Source organism: Mirounga angustirostris, unplaced genomic scaffold, assembly GCF_029215605.1.
Source record: "Mirounga angustirostris isolate CCGP_5_RB_7025 unplaced genomic scaffold, mMirAng1.0.hap1 SCAF_7, whole genome shotgun sequence".
Lineage (NCBI taxonomy): Eukaryota > Metazoa > Chordata > Mammalia > Carnivora > Phocidae > Mirounga > Mirounga angustirostris.
Genome location: NW_026991715.1, coordinates 60,724,270 through 60,747,502, shown reverse-complemented (window position 1 = coordinate 60,747,502; position 23,233 = coordinate 60,724,270). Strand labels below are relative to the sequence as shown.

At 36.7% G+C, this 23,233-nt stretch overlaps 1 protein-coding gene across 2 annotated transcripts in view; it reads left to right on the top strand.

Annotated features, from left to right (window-relative positions):
• The window catches only part of HOMER1 (homer scaffold protein 1), a 127,013-nt gene that overhangs the window by 82,313 nt on the left and 21,467 nt on the right, over positions 1-23,233 (top strand). For both annotated transcript variants that reach the window (XM_045897235.3, XM_064596287.1), the window contains exon 6: positions 22,745-22,901. In XM_045897235.3, the coding sequence (XP_045753191.1) occupies positions 22,745-22,901 (157 nt within the window). The remainder of the gene's footprint in view (positions 1-22,744; positions 22,902-23,233) is intronic.

Sequence of the window (23,233 nt, the reverse complement as noted above, 5' to 3'; positions counted from 1 at the left end):
AATTTTCAGAAGACTTAAAAGCCCTTCATGAAGAGAAATTCCTATTTCTTGAGAATCAAAATAGCTGTTATTCCTGACAAAAATAGTGGAAAATAATCAACCAGATTTGCAAAGTAGAACTGTTTATATATGTCATTTCCTTTAAAACTTAATGTAGCCATTTTCCTACATGTAATCTGATACTCATATCTTGGTCCATTTCTTTTGTGTCATATATGAGAACACTTAACTCCCCACCTCACAGGGATGTTGTGAGGCAAAATTTAAATGTTCCTTAAAAAAGTGTAGAATTAATAACTCTTGACTGTTTCTTTGTTGGTAGTTTCTATAATCATAAGATTTTGCTTATTTTTAAATTTACAAGTGCTTTTTTAGAGCTATGAATGGATATTAGGTATATTCAATTGGAAGTAAGATAATGAAGTTGTAATTGATTTATCAATGAACATCCTTGTATACATAATTTAAATGCATGAAACGTTGCACTGATTTTTTAACAAAGAGCTTTTATATAATTACAATTAAAGAAAAAGCTAAAGTAAATGTCTGGTTTCCCCTTTTATTTAATTGAGATTTAATTATACCTCTTAGAAAAAAGGTAACCCAATTCATTAAATTCTAGTGAAAATGAAATCTACAATGAAATAGATACAAATTAAAGAAAAGAAGTGAAAATCTCGAAACAAGGTTCAAGCATATAGAGAAGCCCGGAATTTAGACTTTGATAAAAGCTGAGTAAAACTCGTGTGTTATTAGTTGGAGGTGAAAATAATACTTTGATTAGAAATAGGATTATTATAGTAATAGAAATTTGATAAGCACTTGCTTCATATGACAGCAGAAGTGTCTGAAAGAAAATTTGCATAAAGGAAAATGAGGTAAAAATCATGCATAGAAAATTCTTGATAGCCTGCAGAACATGGTTTCATTTGTACAATTTTATTTTCATAACATATGAACATAACAAAGTAATTATATAGTATTTTCAGTTTCACATAAATCAACCTGATTTTTTTTTTTTTTTTTTGGTGGGCAGCAAAGCAAGGTTTATTGAGCCATAGCAAAGTCATAGTACAAAGCTCCCAAGGGGGGAGGGGACCCAAGGGGATAGCCACCGAGTTTCTAAGTCTAGGAGTTTTTATGGGCTTGTTGGTGATGACCTGTTTCAATCTGATTAACCCTCCCTGCACCTGTCACCCAGTCACGTTTTTGTCACCTATCTATTTTATGGGAAAGGGTGGAGGGCTCCTTCCAGGGCGATGTAAAATCCTTTTAAGGGTTCCACCGGACTTTTGCAAGCAAAAGCTTAGTTACTGCGCATGCATTATCAGATAATGGCTCCCAGAGTGAGGCTTTAAAATTGCTATCAAATGTCTACTACTGCTTTGTTCTCACTGTCATAGTATCAAAAGACAAACCAATTCAAAGTGAATTCAGGGATTCAAGCTTATAATCTGTATTTGTAAACAATTTAGAAAATATTTTCTAAATTACCATATTATTTAAATACTTGTTTTGTAGCTTACTCTAAGTGCTATAAAAAGGAGAATGGATATATAGTCCTAGGTTAAGTATGTTGGGATCAAGAAAGCATTTGACATCACAATGTTGTATTTTTGTATGCCTCTCTTTTTCAAAATGTCATAGCTTTAGATGAGCTTTGCAGACTTCTCTTTATCAGTCTGCTCCCTAATGTCATATGTACCACAGAGTTCATTCATGTTGTTTAATTTGTTATTTAACTCCAGTAGGGGTGGGAACTATACAAGGGGCTTTTCTTTGGCTAACTCAGTTTGTCCCTGTAATTGCTCCCTCTTTGAAGAGTTTCATAATTTGCCCATGTTTTATGCATATGCATTCATATCTACATGAATGATATAAATTGGTTCATAGTGTATTATTGATCCATAGTATATAGTATATTATTCTTTATCTAGTTTAGTGCTCATATGTTTGATTACTACAGGAAGAGTAATTTTTGGAAATTCTAACCTCAAAATAATGAGAAAAACCCTATGTGAATGAACAGCGAGCTAGTTTGAGGGCAGTAATGAAATTATTGATAAAATTTCATGGATAAGCATTTATAAAAATAGAGCTCCTTGGGGGCAAATGGTGGCTCAGTCGGTTAAGTGACCAACTCATGATTTCAGCTCAGGTCTTAAGTGACCAACTCATGATTTCAGCTCAGGTCACGATCTCAGGGTCGTCTTGAGATTGAACCCTGCATCAGGCTCCGCGCTCAGCAGGGTATCTGTGACTCTCTCTTTCCCTCTGCCTCTCCCCCAGCTCACGTTCTCTCTCTCTCTCTCAAAAGAAATCTTTAAAAAAAAAAAAAAAAAAAAAAAAAAGAGCTCCTTTTAAAATAATTCTGAACCTGGTTTCTGTTGCCCCAACTGATTTTTTAACACCAAAAATGGAATCTAATACTGAGAAGTTCTTTTTTGATAAAAAAATTTTAGAGGAAGTGTGCTTTTCTTTTCTCTAAAGCAGTCCCAAAATATGATAGCATTTGATATGTGTACTCTTCTAAACAATCTGTCATAGAAAGGACATATTAAAGTTGGTGAACATGTGCTTCAGAAATATGAAGAAATATAAGAGTATTAGTCATTACCTTAAGAGTATTACTTTTTGGATCTTTAAAATTTAGAAGGGCTATCTTGTATCAGTGCCCATTTTATTATGGAAACAGTTTAGAGAATGAATACATCCTGAGCCTCATTTAATTCTAGAGAGAATTATTTCTTGGGAAGAAATATGAATAATATAATGGTTTTGTGATTATTGGTCTCTAAAAATAAAACACATTCTTACCATAATATCCATCTCATAAATAAAGGGGTAAACTTGGGTTCTCCTGGCCATGCCACCGGTAGTATTCATTTTAGGCAAATCACTTCATCTGTGTAAGCTGGTTTTCTCATCTATGAAGTAAAAGAGAGGAGTGAATAATGATTTCTAAGGCCCTTTCTCTTGATTACCTAAATGATCTTGCCATTAGTCAAGGAAATAAGTAAGATGTCCTCTTGTGATCTCCTGTGGCTGGGCATGAGCTTTCGTACCAAGTTTATAATCACTAAAAACATTGATAATGTTACTATGCTACATAAAAGAATCTATTATATAAGTCAAATTAACCATCCCTGTCTTTAAGTAGAACATTAAGAAAAAGCAGTATACTATCCTATGCTTCTTCATTAAGTGCACACATAATTAAAATCATTTAACTTCCTTCCAGATGGCACCTAGAGGTTCAAAATATGTGATCAATCCATCATTTAATACTTTACAGCAGTAGATTCATTTAAAATTAGAGAACTAGCACGGGAGATAGCCATAACATCATAATGTCCTAGAATGGAATATTGTATATTTTGAACTATAATGCTGTCTAATAACAAGACTTACAGATTGAAATTTGTAATGATAATTAAATCTTCTGTACTTGGAAATGGATTTTAGCAGTATTAAATCATAAACAGTAAACTGAAAGAAACTTGCTATTTATAGTCACTCACTTTGAAACCTAGCACTTCACCACAGGAAAGTGGTGAAGTCTGATATGCGGTCTTGGAAAAATAAGATGTAAGAATTTAATAAGTAATATATTGCTGTATCTGGAGATAATAGTGTAGACATTTAGCACTTCAAATAGTGTTGTTGGATGTCCTACCTTTGAGTCACACCTCACAGTCTAACACAAGTTGTAAAGTAATTTATAGAAAGAAAGCATTATACTCCAAAAAGCCAGGGAAGACTAATCCTTGCTTTTAAATCACTGAAGGTCAGTGATACCAATTTAGAGAAAAATCATCTTTGTTCTTCTTTACTCATTTTTCTTCACAAGAGATCATCTTGTAATAGTCCATTTATTTCAGTTCAGAACTCTGAATGTTCGGCTTCTATGCACTGTTCTTAGTACTTCTAAAGATTAGGCAGTATGGTGTATATGGAAATTTAGTCATTAAAGGGCATAGGGTGTATATTTTTAGACCTTTGTTTTTACAATTTTTAATTTTTTAATCTATTTTTTTATAGTTGTCTCATGAGAAGATGAATAGGTAAAATTATGCCGTTTTTCAGAGAACAAACTTGAGATGTAAGGAGGTTAGGGAATTTTTCTAAGATCTATAGACATCAGAATTAGAATTTGACTCTAACCATTGGCTTTTCTGTCCCAGTCTTTCCCTAATCTATCTTGAAGAAATTTTTAGTCTCCATATGGAGACCAAACTTGGAAAAGATGGTAATTGACAAGATTCATTCATTATTTGGCACAAAAATAGTGTATGAATCTTTAATTGTGTGGTTGAAATTCACCAATAAGTAGTAGTCTGTAGGCATTTGATTTATTTGAGAACATACTATGTATTGAGGTTAAGTCAACATGGTCATCTTGATATTATAGGTATTTACATTGACAGCTATCTTAACAAGATTTAGTGGGTATGCTTGCTGTGTATAGTCATGGTATGCTTGCTTATAGAGCCTGCAAGCAAGAGAAAATATTTAGGTAATCTTAGACTTGAGTAATTTGTAATTTGCACAGTAATTGTACAGTAATTTGTATTGTATGTTTACTGTGTATACATACATTATATGCTTTCTTTGCTCATTAGTCTGTTGATTTAGTGATACAGTTAAGAATACAGTCTAGGTATTTACCAAGTAGCTGGCTAATGGTTTTAATTCTGCTTAGAGCTAAGCTTTGTTTCCAGAACCATCATGGAATGAAAAAACATTTGAAACCCTTGTCCTAAAAGTTCTCAAACCTGCATATAATGATCTGACAACATCTAGAGAGCGCCCCATAACAAAAGTCATTTCTTGGGGGCAGCAAGTTGAAACTTATAAATAGCTTCAAAGGTAATCTGCAAAATATGGTGGTAGGCCCTGAGCAGTTTAAAAGTAGGTTCTAAATTTTATTTGAGGGTAAAGAGGTTAAAAGTAGTTCTATAAACCTGTGATTCTAAAACCACATCCAGAGGCTGGGAGCACCTGGAAGGCACAATTATCTTTGTGAAGTGTTTTTATACGTATGTATATATACATGTATAATCACCTGGATTAGAAATCATGTAACGAAAAGTTATATATGTAAAATCACCATGGGCCACACATAGAAGCAATCAGTGGTCAAACTAACCTATACCAGCTCTTTCTGGTAGTTATCCACATATAGGTTCATTTTAATACCCATTTGTTCAAAATCTAGAATTTATTGAGCATGTCTGTGTGCCAGGGCAAAGCAAATAAGATTTTCCTTGAAGAGCTTTATGAGGCAGAATATATAAGCAGTATGGTAGTGATCCGTGGGGTGCTATGGAAGCCACGAAGAGCCCCATCTCTCTCCATTGCGACTAAAAACACTCTCTGATCTCGGATCTCAGTTTCCTTTACCCTCTTTTGGCATTTGAGTGTCAGGCATTGTAGATACATCATTGAACAAGAAAAAAGTCTCAGTTCTCATGGTATTTAAACTTAAGTAGGGGAGTAAGAAAAATAATTACATAAATAACTTCATAATTACTGGTATGAAAAGTATCACGGGAGTGCCTGGGTGACTCAGTCGTTAAGCGTCTGCCTTCGGCACAGGTCATGATCCCAGGGTCCTGGGATTGAGCCCCGCATTGGACTCCCTGCTCGGCGGGAAGCCTGCTTCTCCCTCTCCCACCGCTGCTGCTTGTGTTCCTTCTCTCACTGTGTCTCTCTCTGTCAAATAAATTTTTAAAATCTTAAAAAAAAAAAAAAAATCATGAAGGAAAAGATCAAAGGGAGAGGGAGAGGGCAGGTGATGATATGACTGGATCAGAAGAGGAGGCCTCCTTGAGGACCACACATCACTTACTCTTCCAGAGAAGAGAAGGTGGCCTAGGAAAGAGAGGAAGGAGCACCCAGGCAGAGGGATGGGCATCTGCTTTGGCCTTCAAGCACTGAGGTGTTTAGTGATCTCGTCTGAGGTCATGGTAATGACAATGGAAAGAAACAGTAGAGAAAGACTGGGCTGGAAGAAATGAGAGAATTGTTCACTTTGTAGCTTTGAGAGCAAAGGGATAGTAAGAAATCAAGATGATTTTAGTCCACTAGCTTGTAAGCCGTTTGAGAACAGTAGCCATATTTATTCGTCCTTGACATTGTCTGATACAGTACTTGACACATAGGTGTGCAGTGAACATTTATTGAATCTGGTGACTGGTAATTGTTGCTTATATATTAGATTTTTTTCTACAGTTAGGATAGAAATTCCTTTGAGGATAAGAAAAATGTCATATACATCCATACCTCCCAAAATAGTAGACCCATAAAAGGCAGTAAATACTGTTGATTTATCACTTTTTGCTTGAATTCTTTAGAAATTGTATAGATAGCCTGTTTAGTTATCCAATAACGATTAAAATGCTAGCATCACATGACTAAATAAATTAGAAGTGCAAATCTTAATGTGTTGATAGAAAATGGACTAACACTTCTTTGATTATTTTATCTTTCTTCTCCAAATAGTAGCCAAGAGCCAAAATATATAAATTTTATAAAATTTATTTTATGGTTCTCAATTGCTAAACATTTTAAGGAAGACGTACTTGTGACTGTGTTGTAAATCCAGAATATCATTTAGCACTGTCTATTAAGATCTTCTATGAGTACAGTGCTAAGTGGTATCAGGATATAGAATCTAAAATAAGTTTTCTTCTTGAATTTATTTGATCACTTTTACAAAAATGCACCTGAAATAGTTAATGATACTCTCAGAAGATCACCATTTTTAAGTTGCTTGTATAGTTGCCACAAGTCATGTCACTGTAACATAATTCTTGAAAAAACTCAGCATAGAAGCTAGCTTTCCAGATCTGTATTTACAGAGTATCTCCAAAGTACTTTTTTTTCTGGTTTTGAGATATGATTGAATACAACATTGTGTAAGTTTAAGGTATGCAGTGTGTTGACTTGATACACATATATTGCAACATGATTATCACGATAGCATTAGCTAACTTCACCTGGGTCATGTCCCATTTTTACCATTTCTTTTTCATGGTGAGAACATTTAAGATGTACTCTCTTAGCAATGTTCAAGTGTAGAGTACAGTATTATTAACTATAATCACTATGTTATACACTAGATCCACAGGACTTACTCATCTAATGACTGGAAGTTTGTACTCATTGACAAACATCTCAATCCTTTCTCCCCCAGCCTCTGATAACCACCATTCTAGTCTGTTTCTATGATTTTTTTAGATTCCAATTATAATTGGTATCATAGATTATTTGTCTTTGTCTGACTTAAATCACTTATCAAAACACCCTCTGTGTTCATCTGTGTTGTTGCAGGCAGCATTTCCTTCTTTCTCATGGCTGAATTATTCCACTGTGTCTATAGACCACGTCCTTGTCCATTCATCCACTGATAGACACTTAGGTTGTGAGAAAAAAAACACCAGTCATCACAAACTCATAAATTGAAGCAGTTACATAAGGGGTTCAGTAATATGGGCAACATAATAATGTATATGATAAAAGCTCCTCTCAAGCTTGGCCTATGTGGTTTGGGGTGGTTTTCTGAAAGCTGTTAATAAACCAAGTAAACCTCAGAGGCATATTTTAGTACCAAGAGCCTAGTTTTAGTAGAATGTGCATTCACTTGCAGAGAGCAGCTTAGGTATTAGTAGAAGGGTGTGAAGTAAGTAGTTCCACAGATATTCACATTTATATGTTATAAAATTACTTACTTTTCATGTAAATATAAGCAAAACATGAGGTCATCCATCTCCCATAATATAAAGTCTTTGGTTTTCAGTATTATTTCATATCCTCAAAAAGAAATATAGAGAAATATAGGGATCCTACTTTATTCCATCCTTATTTGTAACTATTTTCTACTTCGAAATAGGTTTTGCACATTTTGCCAAGATGTGGAAGGCCTTCGGAGCAGCCACAGCTGGAATCGGTTTAATTCCATACTTACCAGACTATCCAAGGATATGAAACCAACTTTGACATTTTCATTTCTGATTAGTATAATCTGATTATCACTGATTTTTATTAATTCATATTCTAAGCTATTGAAAAGTAGTCCGTTTTCGTGATCTCTGCATAGCATTCCCAACACCTTTATGTATGACCACACGTAGGCAATTGCAGATTATTTATAAGGTGATAGAGCAGAGGAATAGTGCAAGTGAAAAAAGACTGTATAGTTGGAAAAATCTTAAGGCAGGAATCTTAATTCAAGTCCTAGCTCTGTTTCTGTTGTATGGAAGGCAGAAAGTCCCCATGTGTTACAGCATTTGGATTTAATAATCTGGGTTATTTAATTCAGTTGCTTAAGCTTGGCATAAATGAAGCGCAAGTCAGTGATCTTGAATCATATGTGATGGCTTCACACAGAGAAAACTTTGAAAGTCACAGATTATGAAAGAGGATATTAGATCAAGGGGAGCTAAGTTTATGGAATGGATATGCTCAAGTCTGTGACTGTTACTAGAAAAACAACACAAAGCAAACAAATATCCTGCTGACAGAGATTTCAGTTGTATCATCTTATAGCTCAAGTGACTCTTGCTGAAAAAATCTGGAGCTGAAATACAGCCAGTCTTTATCACCGTGGCCAGTAACATTGGTTCTCAGAGTTACAATAAACTTCTGCTTCCATGCAGGCTAATCAAGCAGGCTTTAGAGGGAAAAACAAAAAAGCCTCTGTTGAGAATAGCCAGTTAAATAGCTTAAGCTGCTGTTAATTCTGAGCTACATTCTTACATACTTACATACCTATCACCATCTAACCCTCCTTAAAGTTCATTTGCATAATACTTTTGATCAGGCCCTTTTACGAATTATTTACATAGCTCATGTATGCATTAACTAAATAAAGTTGGGTAATGATCGGCTTCAACTAACACAATAATGGTTGCAAGTAAAATTTTACTCATGCTATGACTCAAACATTTAAGTAATTTGAAGTTATATCTTTTGATCCTGGCCTTCTCTTTAAAAAAAATTTAAACTGGGGCGCCTGGGTGGCTCAGTTGGTTAAGTGACTGCCTTCGGCTCAGGTCATGATCCTGGAGTCCCGGGATCGAGTCCCGCATCGGGCTCCCTGCTCAGCGGGGAGTCTGCTTCTCCCTCTGACCCTCTCCTCTCTCATGTGCTCTCTCTCATTCTCTCTCTCTCAAATAAATAAATAAAATCTTTAAAAAAAAAAATTTAAACTGAAATCCAGAAGTTCTCTGATTTTGAGTGTCAAATATTGAGTGGTCAATTAAATTATTGATCACATCTGGTTTTTTAACGAATGAAGTGTTTTTATGACAGGAAATTGGAAAAGAGATTTCCTTGTAAGATTATTCATATATTTCTACCCAGTTTTAGCTTTGGCAAAATCTCTGTGAATAGCATCTTTTTCATTTTGCCAATACTGAAAGTGATTTCTATTGTTTTATTTCTAATATTTTTTCCCCAACAATACTAAATATTGTGCTAAACAATGTTTTGGATGGATTTTCCATAAGCGACCCGCTTTGCAAGGAAATGGACATCTTAGAAATCAAATTATGGATAAACAGATAAAAATATTCATTTCTGTCTTGAATAAAGTATAATGATTATAATACTATTACCCTGTAAATAAAAGGACAGGCTTAAAAATAATTGTACCCGTTGCAAAAGGTAGATGTATATTCATAAGGGATGAGAGAAACATAATTCTTTACTTAGTATGTAAGGCTGTTTCCCTGAAGACATCTCCCCCACTAGGATAGTCTAACACCGTGCTCTGAATAAATTTCCAAAGGAAGTTTTTAGTGACTGATCAGTTTTTATAAAAGGGAAACCAATGCAAATATTAACTTGTATGAAAATAGTAGGTGCAAAATTCACCGTATCACCTTGAGTACATTCTTTTCTTACTTATAAACTAGCAGTAGGCCCACCAAATAGCTTTTTTCTCCCTTATATCCAGCACCCAACCCTCATTTCACACATGTAGAGAAAGTATTATTTACATTAAAGCATTTAAAATGCCTGTAAAGTACTTCAGGCCTTTCACAAATCTTTTTGAGCAAGGAGTTGGTGTCCACATCTCCGGCCTTAAAGAGAATAGGCAGCTTTAAATCTTTAAAGGGATCTCTTCAGAGGTTTTAGAACACTGTGGGTAGGGATTTGTAGCAGGAGTAAAAAGTGGCCATAATATTGGGACCCCTTGTGGTCCCTTCACCTTGTGTCTTCATCCCTTGGTCACAGCTCCCTTAAGGCACATGGCAGGAACCGCAGAAGTCACTGCGTCAGGTGGGCAATGCACAGATGTTACAGGAACGAGCCCTCTCCAGCGAGTGCTGCTGTAGCATGTGGAGATGCTTCTGTTACGCTAGGAGCACGGTTATGGGAGCCAGGGGATTTCTAAGGGCCTCTTTTTAGTGGGTTTGTAAGTCCCTCCGTTTTAGTGAATAAAAATGGAGTAGAGCTAGACTTTTTGTGCCCTCCAAAATTAAATGGGAATTTTGCACTGAAGTGCAGGATGTTTTATGAGGTAAACCTAATGTAGTTCAGATTCAGATTTCCTCTTCCCTCCTCGCAAAATCAGAAATCAACCCTTACCACTTCATGAGAATCATTTCTGTGTGTTTCCTCACTCCTCCATTAACTTGATAAATTTATTCTGAGCGCTACATCAAAGGTGTAAACTTATTATAAATAATACATCTATAGTACCTAAGGATGATGACAAAAATCACTGAATATGTACCAGATGTGGTTTTGATTTATTACACCTATTTAAGTTATTTACATCACTAGTCAAAAACATCTCCCTTAAATATTTAATATTAGATCTTTTAGCTTTTTCATAGTTCACTGAAGAATCTTTGAAGATTCCTTATTGCATGTACATATACAGAAATATTTGAGTGACTGTTACGTGCTTTCTTTAAGGTTTATTCCTCAGAATCACCCAATGAGGATAGTCAGTATTAATTATAGTTTTACAAATGAGGAAACAGAGGCTTAAAGAGTCTGGATAGTGTGCCCAAGGTCCCATAACTAGTGAGTAGCTGGAGCTACCGTGTCAACCAAGTCAACAAACTCCTCAGCTTGTGCTTTTTTTTTAAATTGAGATATAATTGATGTGTAACATTATATTAGTTGTAGATGTACCTGAGCCTGTATTTTTAACCACTCTTTCACAGTTGGTTCTTATTTCATATGTACATTTAATGAAATTCTTTATTTCTATTCAAAGTAATTTCTATTTAAAGACTGATAAAGGCATGGTTATACATTTTAAAGTAGTTTATTTCAGATTAATTTTATAACTTCCTCAGAAAAGTCACTGGTGTTTGTTTTCCCAGAGCTAAGTAAAATTCTATATTTTATCTGATTTCAGATGCCTTTGTTGATAAGACATACCATTATTTTATATACTACCAGCAAAAAAACATTGTCAATTTAACTAACAGCTCTTTCAGACTTACTTAGACACAGATATCAGTCTATCTAGAACACTTTTATACATAGGTGGTATATCTAGAATAAGTGGCTTAAGGTGCTCCTATGCTTTCATCATATTCAGAAGTCCAACTCTTCTGATTCACTTTTTGACTGTATGTCCACATTTTTCAACCCAGTGTTCTAATTTTGGACTATTATAACATTGGAGATAAAGTATTTCTTTAAAAACTCTGTCACTCTTGTCTATGAAATTTTCTTCTAAGCCACTGTTTATTAAAAACTTTAATACATAAATTCCATTTCAGTTCTAGATACCATGTTTTCCAGAGTGTGATCTCTAGTTCCCTATTGGGATTGTTTTTAAAACTTAATCAGCAAACATATCTTCATCTGTTCACCAGTAGCCATTAGTTTGTGTATTACGTGTTAGCCAGTCATGCCAGGTTATGTGCAAAGATGATGGGTTGTAAGTCAGGAAGGAATCTGAGCTGGAAAGTAAGATTTGGGGGTTATCAAGGCATACATTGACAGCAAGGGTCAGAAGAGGCAATATTTAGAAACAGGTGCCAAAAGAACTATAAGGATCAGAACAGTGGGAACATCTGATAAGAGGACCCCAAGGATAAGGAAACTAGTGAGTTGCCAAAATTATAGTAAGCTTTGAGGGAAACCTTGTTAAGCATTTAGGCACGTTGAGGTTTTCATAGAATGATCCTTTGGTGTACTAGATTATTTGCCTAGCAGAACCTGAAATCCCTACTCGTTGAAGTCTTTTTCACAACAAATAATGTTTGTAAACATTGCAGAGTTACCCTATTTTCTTTTAAGAGATGTTTCCTTCCTTTAACTTGGTAACTTATATTAAGGAACACAAATTTAGACCCTGAACTGTTGAAGAAAGCATTAGTTTCTAAGTGGAATTAGCCTTGGGGTCAATAGGCCGACAGGGGAGCACCTAGTTCAGAAAGTGGCGTGTGTGTAGGTTGAAGTCCTCGTTGGTGGCTTCTGCGCTCACAGGTGTGCAGGAAGGGTAAGGAGACAAACCGCCGGGCTGTCCTTTGACAGGGCGGTGTTGGGACTGCTTGAGTCCCTCTCTTACTTTCATAGTGAGGGAGTGACCTCACTACCAACACTAAGAATCATGTCCAGAGGTAAGCCTATTGCCACCAATTTTTACATCCCCTTTTAAAAGCTTATCTGGATATTTTTTACAGTTCTACATAATTAGCATGCATGGGGCTACCATTCTAGAGACTGATGGTGGATCTGGGCCCTGGAGGCATGGTGGGGAGGCAGCTTTTTAAAATTCTGTAACTAGGGGCGCCTGGGTGGCTCAGTTGGTTGGGCAACTGCCTTCGGCTCAGGTCACGATCCCGGAGTCCCGGGATTGAGTCCCACATCGGGCTCCCTGCTCGGCGGGGAGTCTGCTTCTCCCTCTAACCCTACCCCCTCTTGCGCTCTCTCTCTCTCTCTCTCTCTCTCTCTCAAATAAATAAATAAAATCTTAAAAAAAATGTTTAAAATTCTGTAACTAACCATTCACATAGAGGATTCACTTCATAGGTTAAATAAGTAACTGCATTGCTCATGCATTAGACTTACTTTGTTAGATTGTCTATTGTTAGTACTTTTTCTTCTAGACTTTACATAACTAATTTAATGAGGTTTACTACTTTTTTGTAGAACTTTGACCTTAGTTAAAGGAAACCTGTAAAATTCCAGTTTAAAGAACCTTTCAAGTGATGTCTTGGGAGTGTTTGGAACTCCCTCATCTGACTTATAGATCTGAAGCCAACAGGAAACCGGCTGGTCCTTTCTGAAGGGAAACTTTACCAGTCACAAGAATAAAGAATTATTTTGCTCTTATTCCAGCAAACAGACATGAGATCATAGTGGTATTTCAGTATCTCTTCTGACTCACTGGTGTCTCCTGCTAAACAATTTAGTGGTTTCTTTGTGAACTTTACGTAATGTGAAACTATCAAAACTGTACCTGTAAAAAAGGACCAAATTAGCAGCCAAAGTTAGGACCCTAACATTTTTTTAAACAAGTATTCCTGAACTGTAAGATGCTAAATTAAAATGTTGGTATCAACAGTAATCCCATGGTATTCATTATTGCTAAAAGTCAGTCTAGGGGCGCCTGGGTGGCTCGGTCGGTTAAGCGTCTGCCTTTGGCTCAGGTCTTGATCCCGGGGTCCTGGGATCGAGCCCCGCATCAGGCTCCCTGCTCAGTGGGGAGCCTGCTTCTCCCTCTGCCTCTGCCTGCAGCTCTCTCTGCTTGTGCTCTCTCTCTGACAAATAAATAAATAAAACATTTTAAAAAAATAAAAAATAAAAATAAATCTAATGGGGGAGGAATGGGCTATCTTAAAATTGTAAGAAAGGAACACTTTTTTAAATTGCAAAAGTATGTCAACTATTTAAAATTATATATGAGGGCTGACCACATCTGAGATAACTGAGATAGCTCACATGTAAAACTTCCTTCAGGATACTCTTTGGTATTCATTGTAAGTTGAAATTGTGTAGGGTAGTCTAATATACTAGATGGTGAGGGGAATATACCAAGAAAGCTATAAAGAGAAAACAGGGCAGATTGGCAAAAATCAAAAACATGTTATTTCCTAAATCGTATTTCACACTGTGTACTAGGTAATTAAAGGAGCAGCTCATAAAGTAGAGGAAGCAAGAATGTTCTAATATATTCAAATTTACCAGCAAAGTTAAAATTTTGGTTGATACTGCAAAACAGCCTTAAAAACATATTTACTTTGGAACCAAGTATAAGAGAATGCAGAAAGACAAAAACAATATTGAACTGTTCTCTCCTGTAATACTTCAAGATTAGATTATTAAGTCTCAATTTGTTATGGTTTGTTGTCTTCTTGTGCAATATATATAAATTATTTGGTATGACCGTTTTCTTCAGCATTTACCTTTTTGTTTAAATGCAATCAGCAGGACTTTGGGGCTCTGCAGAGTAAAGAAGAAGAAGGTTAATGGAAGTCCATGGACAGTTATCTGTGGCCAGATCTTATTACTTGATATACTAGAGGCTCAAGACATGTTTAGGGAAAGAAGTAGATAAGTTTATAGTATACTGAGACACAGTACCTTCACCTTTTTCTGTCTGTTCCAGAGGCATCATTTCAATGTCTTCCTGCCCAAAACCAGATTTTTGATTCATTTATTTGACAGAGCGAGAGAGCACAAGCAGGGGGAGCAGCAGAGGGAGAGGGAGAAGCAGGCTCCCCGTTGAGCAGGGAGCCCGACATGGGGCTCCATCCCAGGATCCCGGGATTATGACCTGAGCCGAAGACAGATGCTTAACTGACTGAGCCACCCAGGCACCCCCAAAACCAATTTTTTTTTTTTTTTAAGATTTTATTTATTTATTTGAGAGAGAGAGCACATGAGAGGAGGGAGGGTCGGGAGGGTCAGAGGGAGAAGCAGACTCCCTGCCGAGCAGGGAGCCCGATGCGGGACTCGATCCAGGGACTCCAGGATCATGACCTGAGCCGAAGGCAGTCGCTTAACCAACTGAGCCACCCAGGCGCCCCCCAAAACCAATTTTTAATTATGCCTTATCTATGGCCCATTCCTTTCCTATGTGTATCTCTGCCTCTATAATCCTGCTTCTCCTATCTACTTCTTTTTTTTTTTTTTTTTTAAGATTTTATTTATTTTTCAACAGAGAGAGACAGCAAGAGAGGGAACACAAGCAAGGGGAGTGGGAGAGGGAGAAGCAGGCTTCCCACTGAGCAGGGAGCCCAATGTGGGACTCGATCCCAGGACCCTGGGATCATGACCTGAGCCGAAGGCAGACGCTTAACGACTGAGCCACCCAGGCGCCCTCTCCTATCTACTTCTTATCACCATCTACAGATGCCCACTAACCTCCTTCCTTTTTATTTTTGACTCTTTTATTATGTGTTTCCTGCCCACCCAGTCTCTTCCCATGCCAACAAATGCATGAATGGAGCAGCTTAGGGACCATTCTACCAGTTTAAGAAGACCTTTCCAGCTCTTAAAGTTTGTAATCCTACATTCACAGAAAGTGTATTTACAAGTTTTAGAAAGCGTTTTTTTTTTCTTTTGGTAATGTGATACTTTTAAAAATTGAAGTATAATTTTTATATTTAGTAAAATTCACTCTGCCGTACAGTTTTATCCATTTTACATTTGTATAGCTGTGTAGCTACCAACACAAAGTAGGGTTCTATCACCCCCCAAAATTCTCTCCTGCTCTTTGGTATGGTAGACTTCTTTCCCTACCCCAGCCACTGGACAACCAGGGATCTCTTTTCTATCCCTTTTGTCTTTTCTGTAATGTCATATAAATGGAAATCAAACAATATGTAGCCTTTTTTCCCCTATTTAAAAAAATTGTGGGGGTGCCTGGGTGACTCAGTCAGTTAAGTGTCTGATTCTTGATTTCTGCTCAGGTCCTGATCTCAGGGTTGTGAGATCAAGCCCTGATGTTGGGCTCCTGCTGAGCGTGGAGCCGGCCTAAGATTCTTTCTCTCCCTCTTCCTCTACCCCTCCCACCCCCGGCTCACACGTGCTCTCTCTCAAGGGCACCTGGGTGGCTCAGTCGGTTAAGCATCTGCCTTTGGCTCAGGTCATGATCTCAGCGTCCTGGGATCGAGTCCTGCATCAGGCTCCCTGCTGAGCAAGGGAGTCTATTTCTCCCTCTCCCTCTTCCCCTCCCCCTGCTTGCACTCTTTGTCTCTCACCTAAAAATCTTTTTAAAAAATTTAAAAAGTGATAAAATATATATAGCATAAAATTTATCATAACCATTTTTACATGTACAGTTCAGTGTAACATATATTCACATTTTTTTTAAAGATTTTATTTATTTATTTGACAGAGAAAAAGAGAGAGAAAGAGATAGGGAGAGCAGGAACACAAGCAGGGGGAGTGGGAGAGGGAGAAGCAGGCTTCCCACTGAGCAGGGAGCCCGATGCGGGGCTTGATCCCAGGACCCTGGGATCATGACCTGAGCCGAAGGCAGACGCTTAACTGACTGAGCCACCCAGACACGCTAGGTAGTATAGACATTTTAACATTTGTTCTTCCAATCCATGAGCATGGAACATATTCCCATTTCTTTGTGTCTTCCTAATTTCTTTCATTGAGTGTTCTGTAATTTTCTGAGTACAGATTTTTTTGCCTCTTAGGTTTATTCCTAGGTATCTTACAGTTTTGGGTGCAATTGTAAATGGGATTGACTCCTTAATTTCTCTTTCTTCTGTCTCATTGTTTGTGTATAGAAATGTAACTGATTTCTGTGCTTTGATTTTATGTCCTGCCACTTTGTTTAATTCCTGTATGAGTTCTAGCAATTTTGGGGTGGAGTCTTTTGGGTTTTCCACATAGACTATCATGTCATCTACAGAGAGAGAGTTTGACTACTTTGCCTATTCAGATGCCTGTTATTTCTCTTTGTTGTCTGATTGCTGGGGCTAGGACTACAACTGGTTTTGTGTGTTGATTTTTGTGTCCTGCAGCTTTGAAGAACTCATTTGGTAGTTCTGACAGCCTTTTTATGAAATCTTTAGGGTTTTCAATATATAAATCATGTCACCTGCAAACAGATTTTTACTTCTTCCTTTTTAATTTAGACATCTTTTATTCATTTTTGTGCCTACGGGTACTGGCTAGGACTTCCAGTACCAATTTGAAGTTGGAGTGGTGAAAATGAGCATCCTTGTCTTGTTTCTGATCTTAGAGAAAAAGGTTTCAGTCTTTCATATTTGAGTCTGATATTAGCTGTGTGCTTTACATATATGGCCTTTATTATGTTGAGGTAGTTTCCTTCTGTTCCTCATTTACTGAGTATTTTTATAATAAAAGGGTATTGAATATTGTCAAGTGTTGTTTCCTACATCATTCGAGATGAGTTTTTTTCTTTTATTCTATTAATGTGATGTATTACATTGATTTCTTTTTAAAGATTTGTATTTATTTATTTAGAAAGAGAAAGAGAGCGAGTGCAAATATGAGCTGGGGGAGGGGCAGAGGGAGAAGCAGATACCCTGCTGAGCAGGGAGCCCGATGCAGGGCTCCATCCCAGGACGCTAGGATCGTGACCTGAGCCAAAGGCTAACACTTAAGCAACTGAGCCACCCAGGTGCCCCTACATTGATTTTTATATGTTGAACCTTCCTTGAATTCTAGAATCTCTTCATTTTATTTTTAAATGGTGTTTTTCAAAGAGAAGTTTGTAATTGTTATGAAATCCTTTTATTAATTTTTTTAATGGATCCTGCTTTTGGTGTTTTAGCTAAGAAACCTTTGCCTAACCCATGGTGACAAAGATTTTCTTCTTGGTTTCTTCTGGGAGTTTTATATTTTATAAGTTTTATGTTTTCAGTTAATTTTTGTATTGGAAATGAGATATGACTCAAGATTGTGTGTGTGGTTATCTAGTTGATTTAGCACCATTTGTTTTATTTTTTATCTTTTTTAAAGATTTTATTTGACAGAGACACAGCAAGAGAGGGAACACCAGCAGGGGGAGTGGGAGAGGAAGAAGCAGGCTTCCTGCCAAGCAGTGAGCCCGATGTGGGGCTCAATCCCAGGACCCTGGGACCATGACCTGAGCCGAAGGCAGACGCTTAACGACTGAGCCACCCAGGCGCCCTGGCTAAATTTGTTTTTTAAAATTTTATTTATTTGAGAGAGAGAGTGCAGGAGTGGAGGGAGGGGCAGAAGAGGAGGGAGAAGCAGACTCCCCACTGAGCAGGGTGCCCCACTTGGGGCTCAATCCCCGGATCCCAGGATCATGACCTGAGCTGAAGGCAGATGCTTAACCAGCTGAGTCACCCAGGCACCCACAGTTTGGCTAATTTTGGTTGGTCAAATGAACTGATTTCTAAATTACTCCAAAACAAGGCATTCTGTTTTGGGGATGCTAACCTTTTCCTGAACACGTCCTTTGTAGATTCTCCAAGTCCCAGATCTGTGTTCTGTACATGAAATCTCTTATATTTTGTATGCTTGATAGATCGATCTAGAATGGAAATCTAAATAGTAGAATCTATAGATTCTACTAATCAAGGCTAGTGTGAAGTCCTGTCCCAAGTGTAAGATTCAAAATACTTATATTCAAACTTATATTGAAAACTTAATTAAAATTTAATAGTTAAAACATTTACTATTCATTATATTAGTTAACCCTAGGTTGATTTTGTACTTACTTCATAAAGAATACATTTTACTTAAATGAACACCTTTTCTTTTTCATTTAGGTTGTCAGTGTGTTAGCTAAACCTGCATAGATTGGCAAGCACCAGGCTATGCTCAAAGTAGGATAGGTGGTGTAACTAGAAAATACTTATGGAGAAGACCTGAATCTGTGAAAAGGAAGAATGCAATCTTGTAGATTGATGCTAATATAGAAAATTTGGGGCAAAAATTCATAGGAAACAAAGTGAAAATCTGATTGGGAGGAAGAAACCCTCACAGGCAAGCCAGCTTGACTAGAACGGGAGATATAACCCATGTGCCTCAATCCAGGAAGATTAGGCAGATTGATACCACCAAGGAATTAACTCAGTTCTCCATGGACACTGAGTGTCCCCAAAATTTAACTCAATTCTTAACACTATCAGGTTAAGGGCTCAGTCCCACAATACTGCTTCCTCTTTAGATGCCAATCTCAAGTCCCAAGTTGTTACCTGTGCTTCTGTTTGGCTGTAAATTAGAGGTTCCCACAATCCCCTCCCTAGTTTGATTAATTTGCTAGAGTGGCTCACAGAACTCAGGAAACTGGTTTTACTTACTAGATAATCGGTTTATTATAAAGGATATGAATGAATAGCCAGGTGAAATGATACACAGGGCAAGATTCTGAAAGCAGGAGCTTTTTTCCTGTGGAGTGTGGACCTAGCACATGGATGCTTTCTGGGTCACCAACATGGAAGCTCTGAGAAACCCATTCTTTTGGGGTTTTATGGAGGCTTCATTACACAGACATGATAAACTCACTAGCCATTGGTGACTGATTCAACTTCCAGCCCCTCTCCCCTCCCTGGAGGCCAGGGGGTGGGACTGAAAGTTTTAACCTTTAATCAAGGTTGGTTCTCCTGGAAAGCAGCCCCCACATCTTTAGAGGGGTTCTAAAAATCACCTCATTAACATAAACTCAGTTGCAGTTGAAAGGGCCTTCTTTTGAATAACAAGACATCCATTTCACCTTTATGAGTCTAAAGTGATTTCTGGAACTGAGGACAAATGTCCAAATGTAACAAAAGATGCCCAGGAGTTTGATATTTGCATATATCAAGTGTTTAAATTAGTTCAATAAGATTTTAGTTGTCAGATTGAAGGGTCTGTTTAAATAAAACTCCTCTATAGGGAAAAAAATGGTAGGTGGTTTTAAAAAAATCTTTAGTTAGAACAGGTGCATGCTTTGCTCAGAAAAACCGAATTTGGAAAATCATTCCACAAAAGACAGAATAGCAAAGAACTTTCTTTTCAAGGATAGAAGTGGCTTGTTAAATTAATAGCTTAGCTTATTGTTTGATTTTGTCCTTTCATGTTTAGATGAAATGTTCTCACTTAGTAAACTTTAGGAAAAAAAAATTTTTTTAAACTTTAGAAAATTTTTTAAACTTTATTTGAAACTAATTTTAGACTTAGAGGAAAGTTAAAAAACTATGTAGAGAAACCATCACCCAGCTTCCCTTACTGTTAACATCTTACATAACCATAATAATTATCAAATTAATATCAATACAATACTGTTAACTCCAGTTTAGGAGACTTGTTTTCATCATTGTCCCTTTCCTAGGAACCTGTTTGCATTTAATTATTTCTTCTTATTCTCCACCATTCTATTTCTCAGTCTTGTCTTCTCTTGACACTTTGGAAGAGTACCAACCAGTTATTTTGTAGAATGTCCTCAGTTTGGGTTTATGTTGTTTTCTCATGATTAGAATGAGGTTATGCCTTTTTGGCAAGAATACCGCAGAAATTATCTTGTGTCTTTCCTTATGCATCATATCAGTGGGTTCATGTTGCCGATTTATCTTATTATTAGTGGTGAGCTTTAGAAATCTTGCTGATAATAATATATATAATATTATATATATAATATATAATTAATTATATAATAAACAAATTATTATTTGTTTATTATTTTATTGTTATAAAATTATATAATTATAATATATAATTAATATAATACATATTAAAATTCCTATTAAAAATACCAGTCCAGGGCACCTGGGTGGCTCATTCAGTTAAGTGTCCAACTCTTGATTTCTACTCAAGTCATGATATCAGGGTTGTGAAAATAAGCCCTGTGCTGGGCGTGGAGCCTGCTTAAGATTCTCTCTCCCTTTGCCCCTCCCCCCTGCCTCTCTTAAAAAAAAAAAAGAAAGAGAAATCAGTCCATCAAAGCATTTGCTCTGTGATGCAGATAACCTACCAAAAACAAAAATGCAGATTAAAGAAAGCTATCATTATCACTAATTAATGGGATGAGGTTTGTAGAATTTCACTAAAAGGAGGAAACTGTTCAATAATAAGTAAGAAAAGGGGCACCTGGGTGGCTCAGTCGGTTAAGCATCTGACTCTTGATTTAGGCTCAGGGCATGATCTCAAGGTCCTGCCATCTTGAGCCCCATGCAGGGCTCCGTGCTCAGCCAAGAGTCTGCTTGAGTTCTTTCTCTCCTGTCCCCCCACCCACCATGTATGCGCACTTTCGCTGTCTCTCAGATAAATCTTTTTTTTTTTTTTTAAGGAAAAAAACGTCTTTTTTTTCAAATGAGGCAATTCTTTCTTCATGGGACAGTTAACGAATTATCAAGAGAGAAATCTTCCCAATTAATAGAATTGTCTTTGTAATAGAAAAATTGTCTTGGTTGAGGCAATTAACTTTGGATAACTTACTAAGTAGAACAGTAAATGAGGAAATAGGTTATTGCTTTTAGGTTTTTTTTGTTTTATATGCAACACAGAATTCTATCAGAAATTAAGTCATTAGGACCAATTTCTAGGTGTAGCCTATCATAATACCTGAAATAAATTTATTGCGACAAATTTTTGTATTTTGGGCATCTCAAAATTATGAATAACGTGAAATAAATCAATAACAGTTTCACAAGAAATACTATGTTACATGTCCCAAATCTTATTGACATTACAGCATCCTCACATGTTTCACAAAGGAATGAAATTGTACTTCAAGGTTTGATGAACTTAAAAAATACAGTGCATTTGGTGCAGCCACTGTGGAAAACAGTATGGAGGTTCCTCAGAAATTAAAATAGAAATATCATATGATCCATTAATTTCACTTCTGGGCATTTACCCAAAGAAAATGAAAATACTAATTCTAAAAGGTATATGCACCCTTAGGTTTATTGCAGCATTATTTACAATAGCCAAGATAGGGAAGCAGCCCAAGGTCCATTAATAGATGAATGGATAAAGAAGATGTGGTATGTGGTGCGCACACACACACACACACACAATGGAGTATTATTCAGCCGTAAAAAAGAATGAAATCTTACCATTTGCAACAACATGGATGGGCCTACAGGGTATTTTGCTGTGTAAAATAGGTCAGATAGGGAAAGACAAAATACCAGAGGATTTCAAGTACATGTGGAATCTAAAAAAGAAAAACAGAAATAGACTCAAAGTACAGAGAGCAAACTGGTCTCTCTAGTTGCCAGAGAAAAGGGGAATAAGGCAAAATAGGTGATTAAGGAGATTAAGAGGTGCAAACTTCTAGTTATAAAGTAAATAACAGGGATGAAAAGTACAGATTAAGAAATATAACAAATAATATGGTAATAACTTTGTATAGTGACACATGGTAACTGTACTTATCATGGTGAATATTTCGTGATGTATATAGTTATCAAATCACTATGTTATACCCCTGAAACTAATATAGTATTATATGTCAACTAATACCCACCTTAAAAAATACACAGTACGTTGTTAGGTTTTGCTTGTAGATATTTTTCAGGGTATAATGTTTATTCCTCAAAAGAGAATGGGTAGAAACTCTTCTGTAGATATCTGTATCTGTCCTAATGAAGGTGAGAACTGGTCTACATTAAGCCTACTGCTTTGGTACTTTTTCTGTTTCTTCACTTGCTAGATTTTCTTCAGCCAGAACTTTTCAGTGAAATATTTGTTGAAATATTTGTTTTTATTCTTTTCGGATTATCTTTGAAACATTCATGGACTATAAAACTAATAGAACCAAGGACTGCTGCACCTCCAAAGTGACAATATTCAGTGTAATTGATAGAATTTTCTTTTCTTTTAGTTCAGCAATCAGCAAACATTGGGAGGCTGAACTGGCTACCCTCAAAGGAAATAATGCCAAACTCACTGCGGCCCTGTTGGAGTCCACTGCCAATGTGAAACAATGGAAACAGCAGCTTGCTGCATATCAGGAGGAAGCAGAACGTCTGCACAAGCGGGTAAGCTCAGAGCTCCTGCTCTCCGTGGGGATTGATGGCTAACAGATTTCCCTGACCTGCAGAAACATACATGTAGATTCAGCACAAGGACATCTGGAGATAGTCATTGCTTGTCAGAACATATGTATAGATGGTAGTAAATGTGGGTTTAGTTAAGAAAAATATTTTTCTATTCTGCCACGTATTAGCTGTGTGACCTTTGGTAAGTGATCCCTTTCTGCTCAGTATTCTCATGTATAAAATTGAAAATTGTAGAATTCCTGTGAAAATGAATAGAGAAAATGAATTGTCATGTAGTTGCACTGAGTTGATAGATGCTTTTATCATTTTTA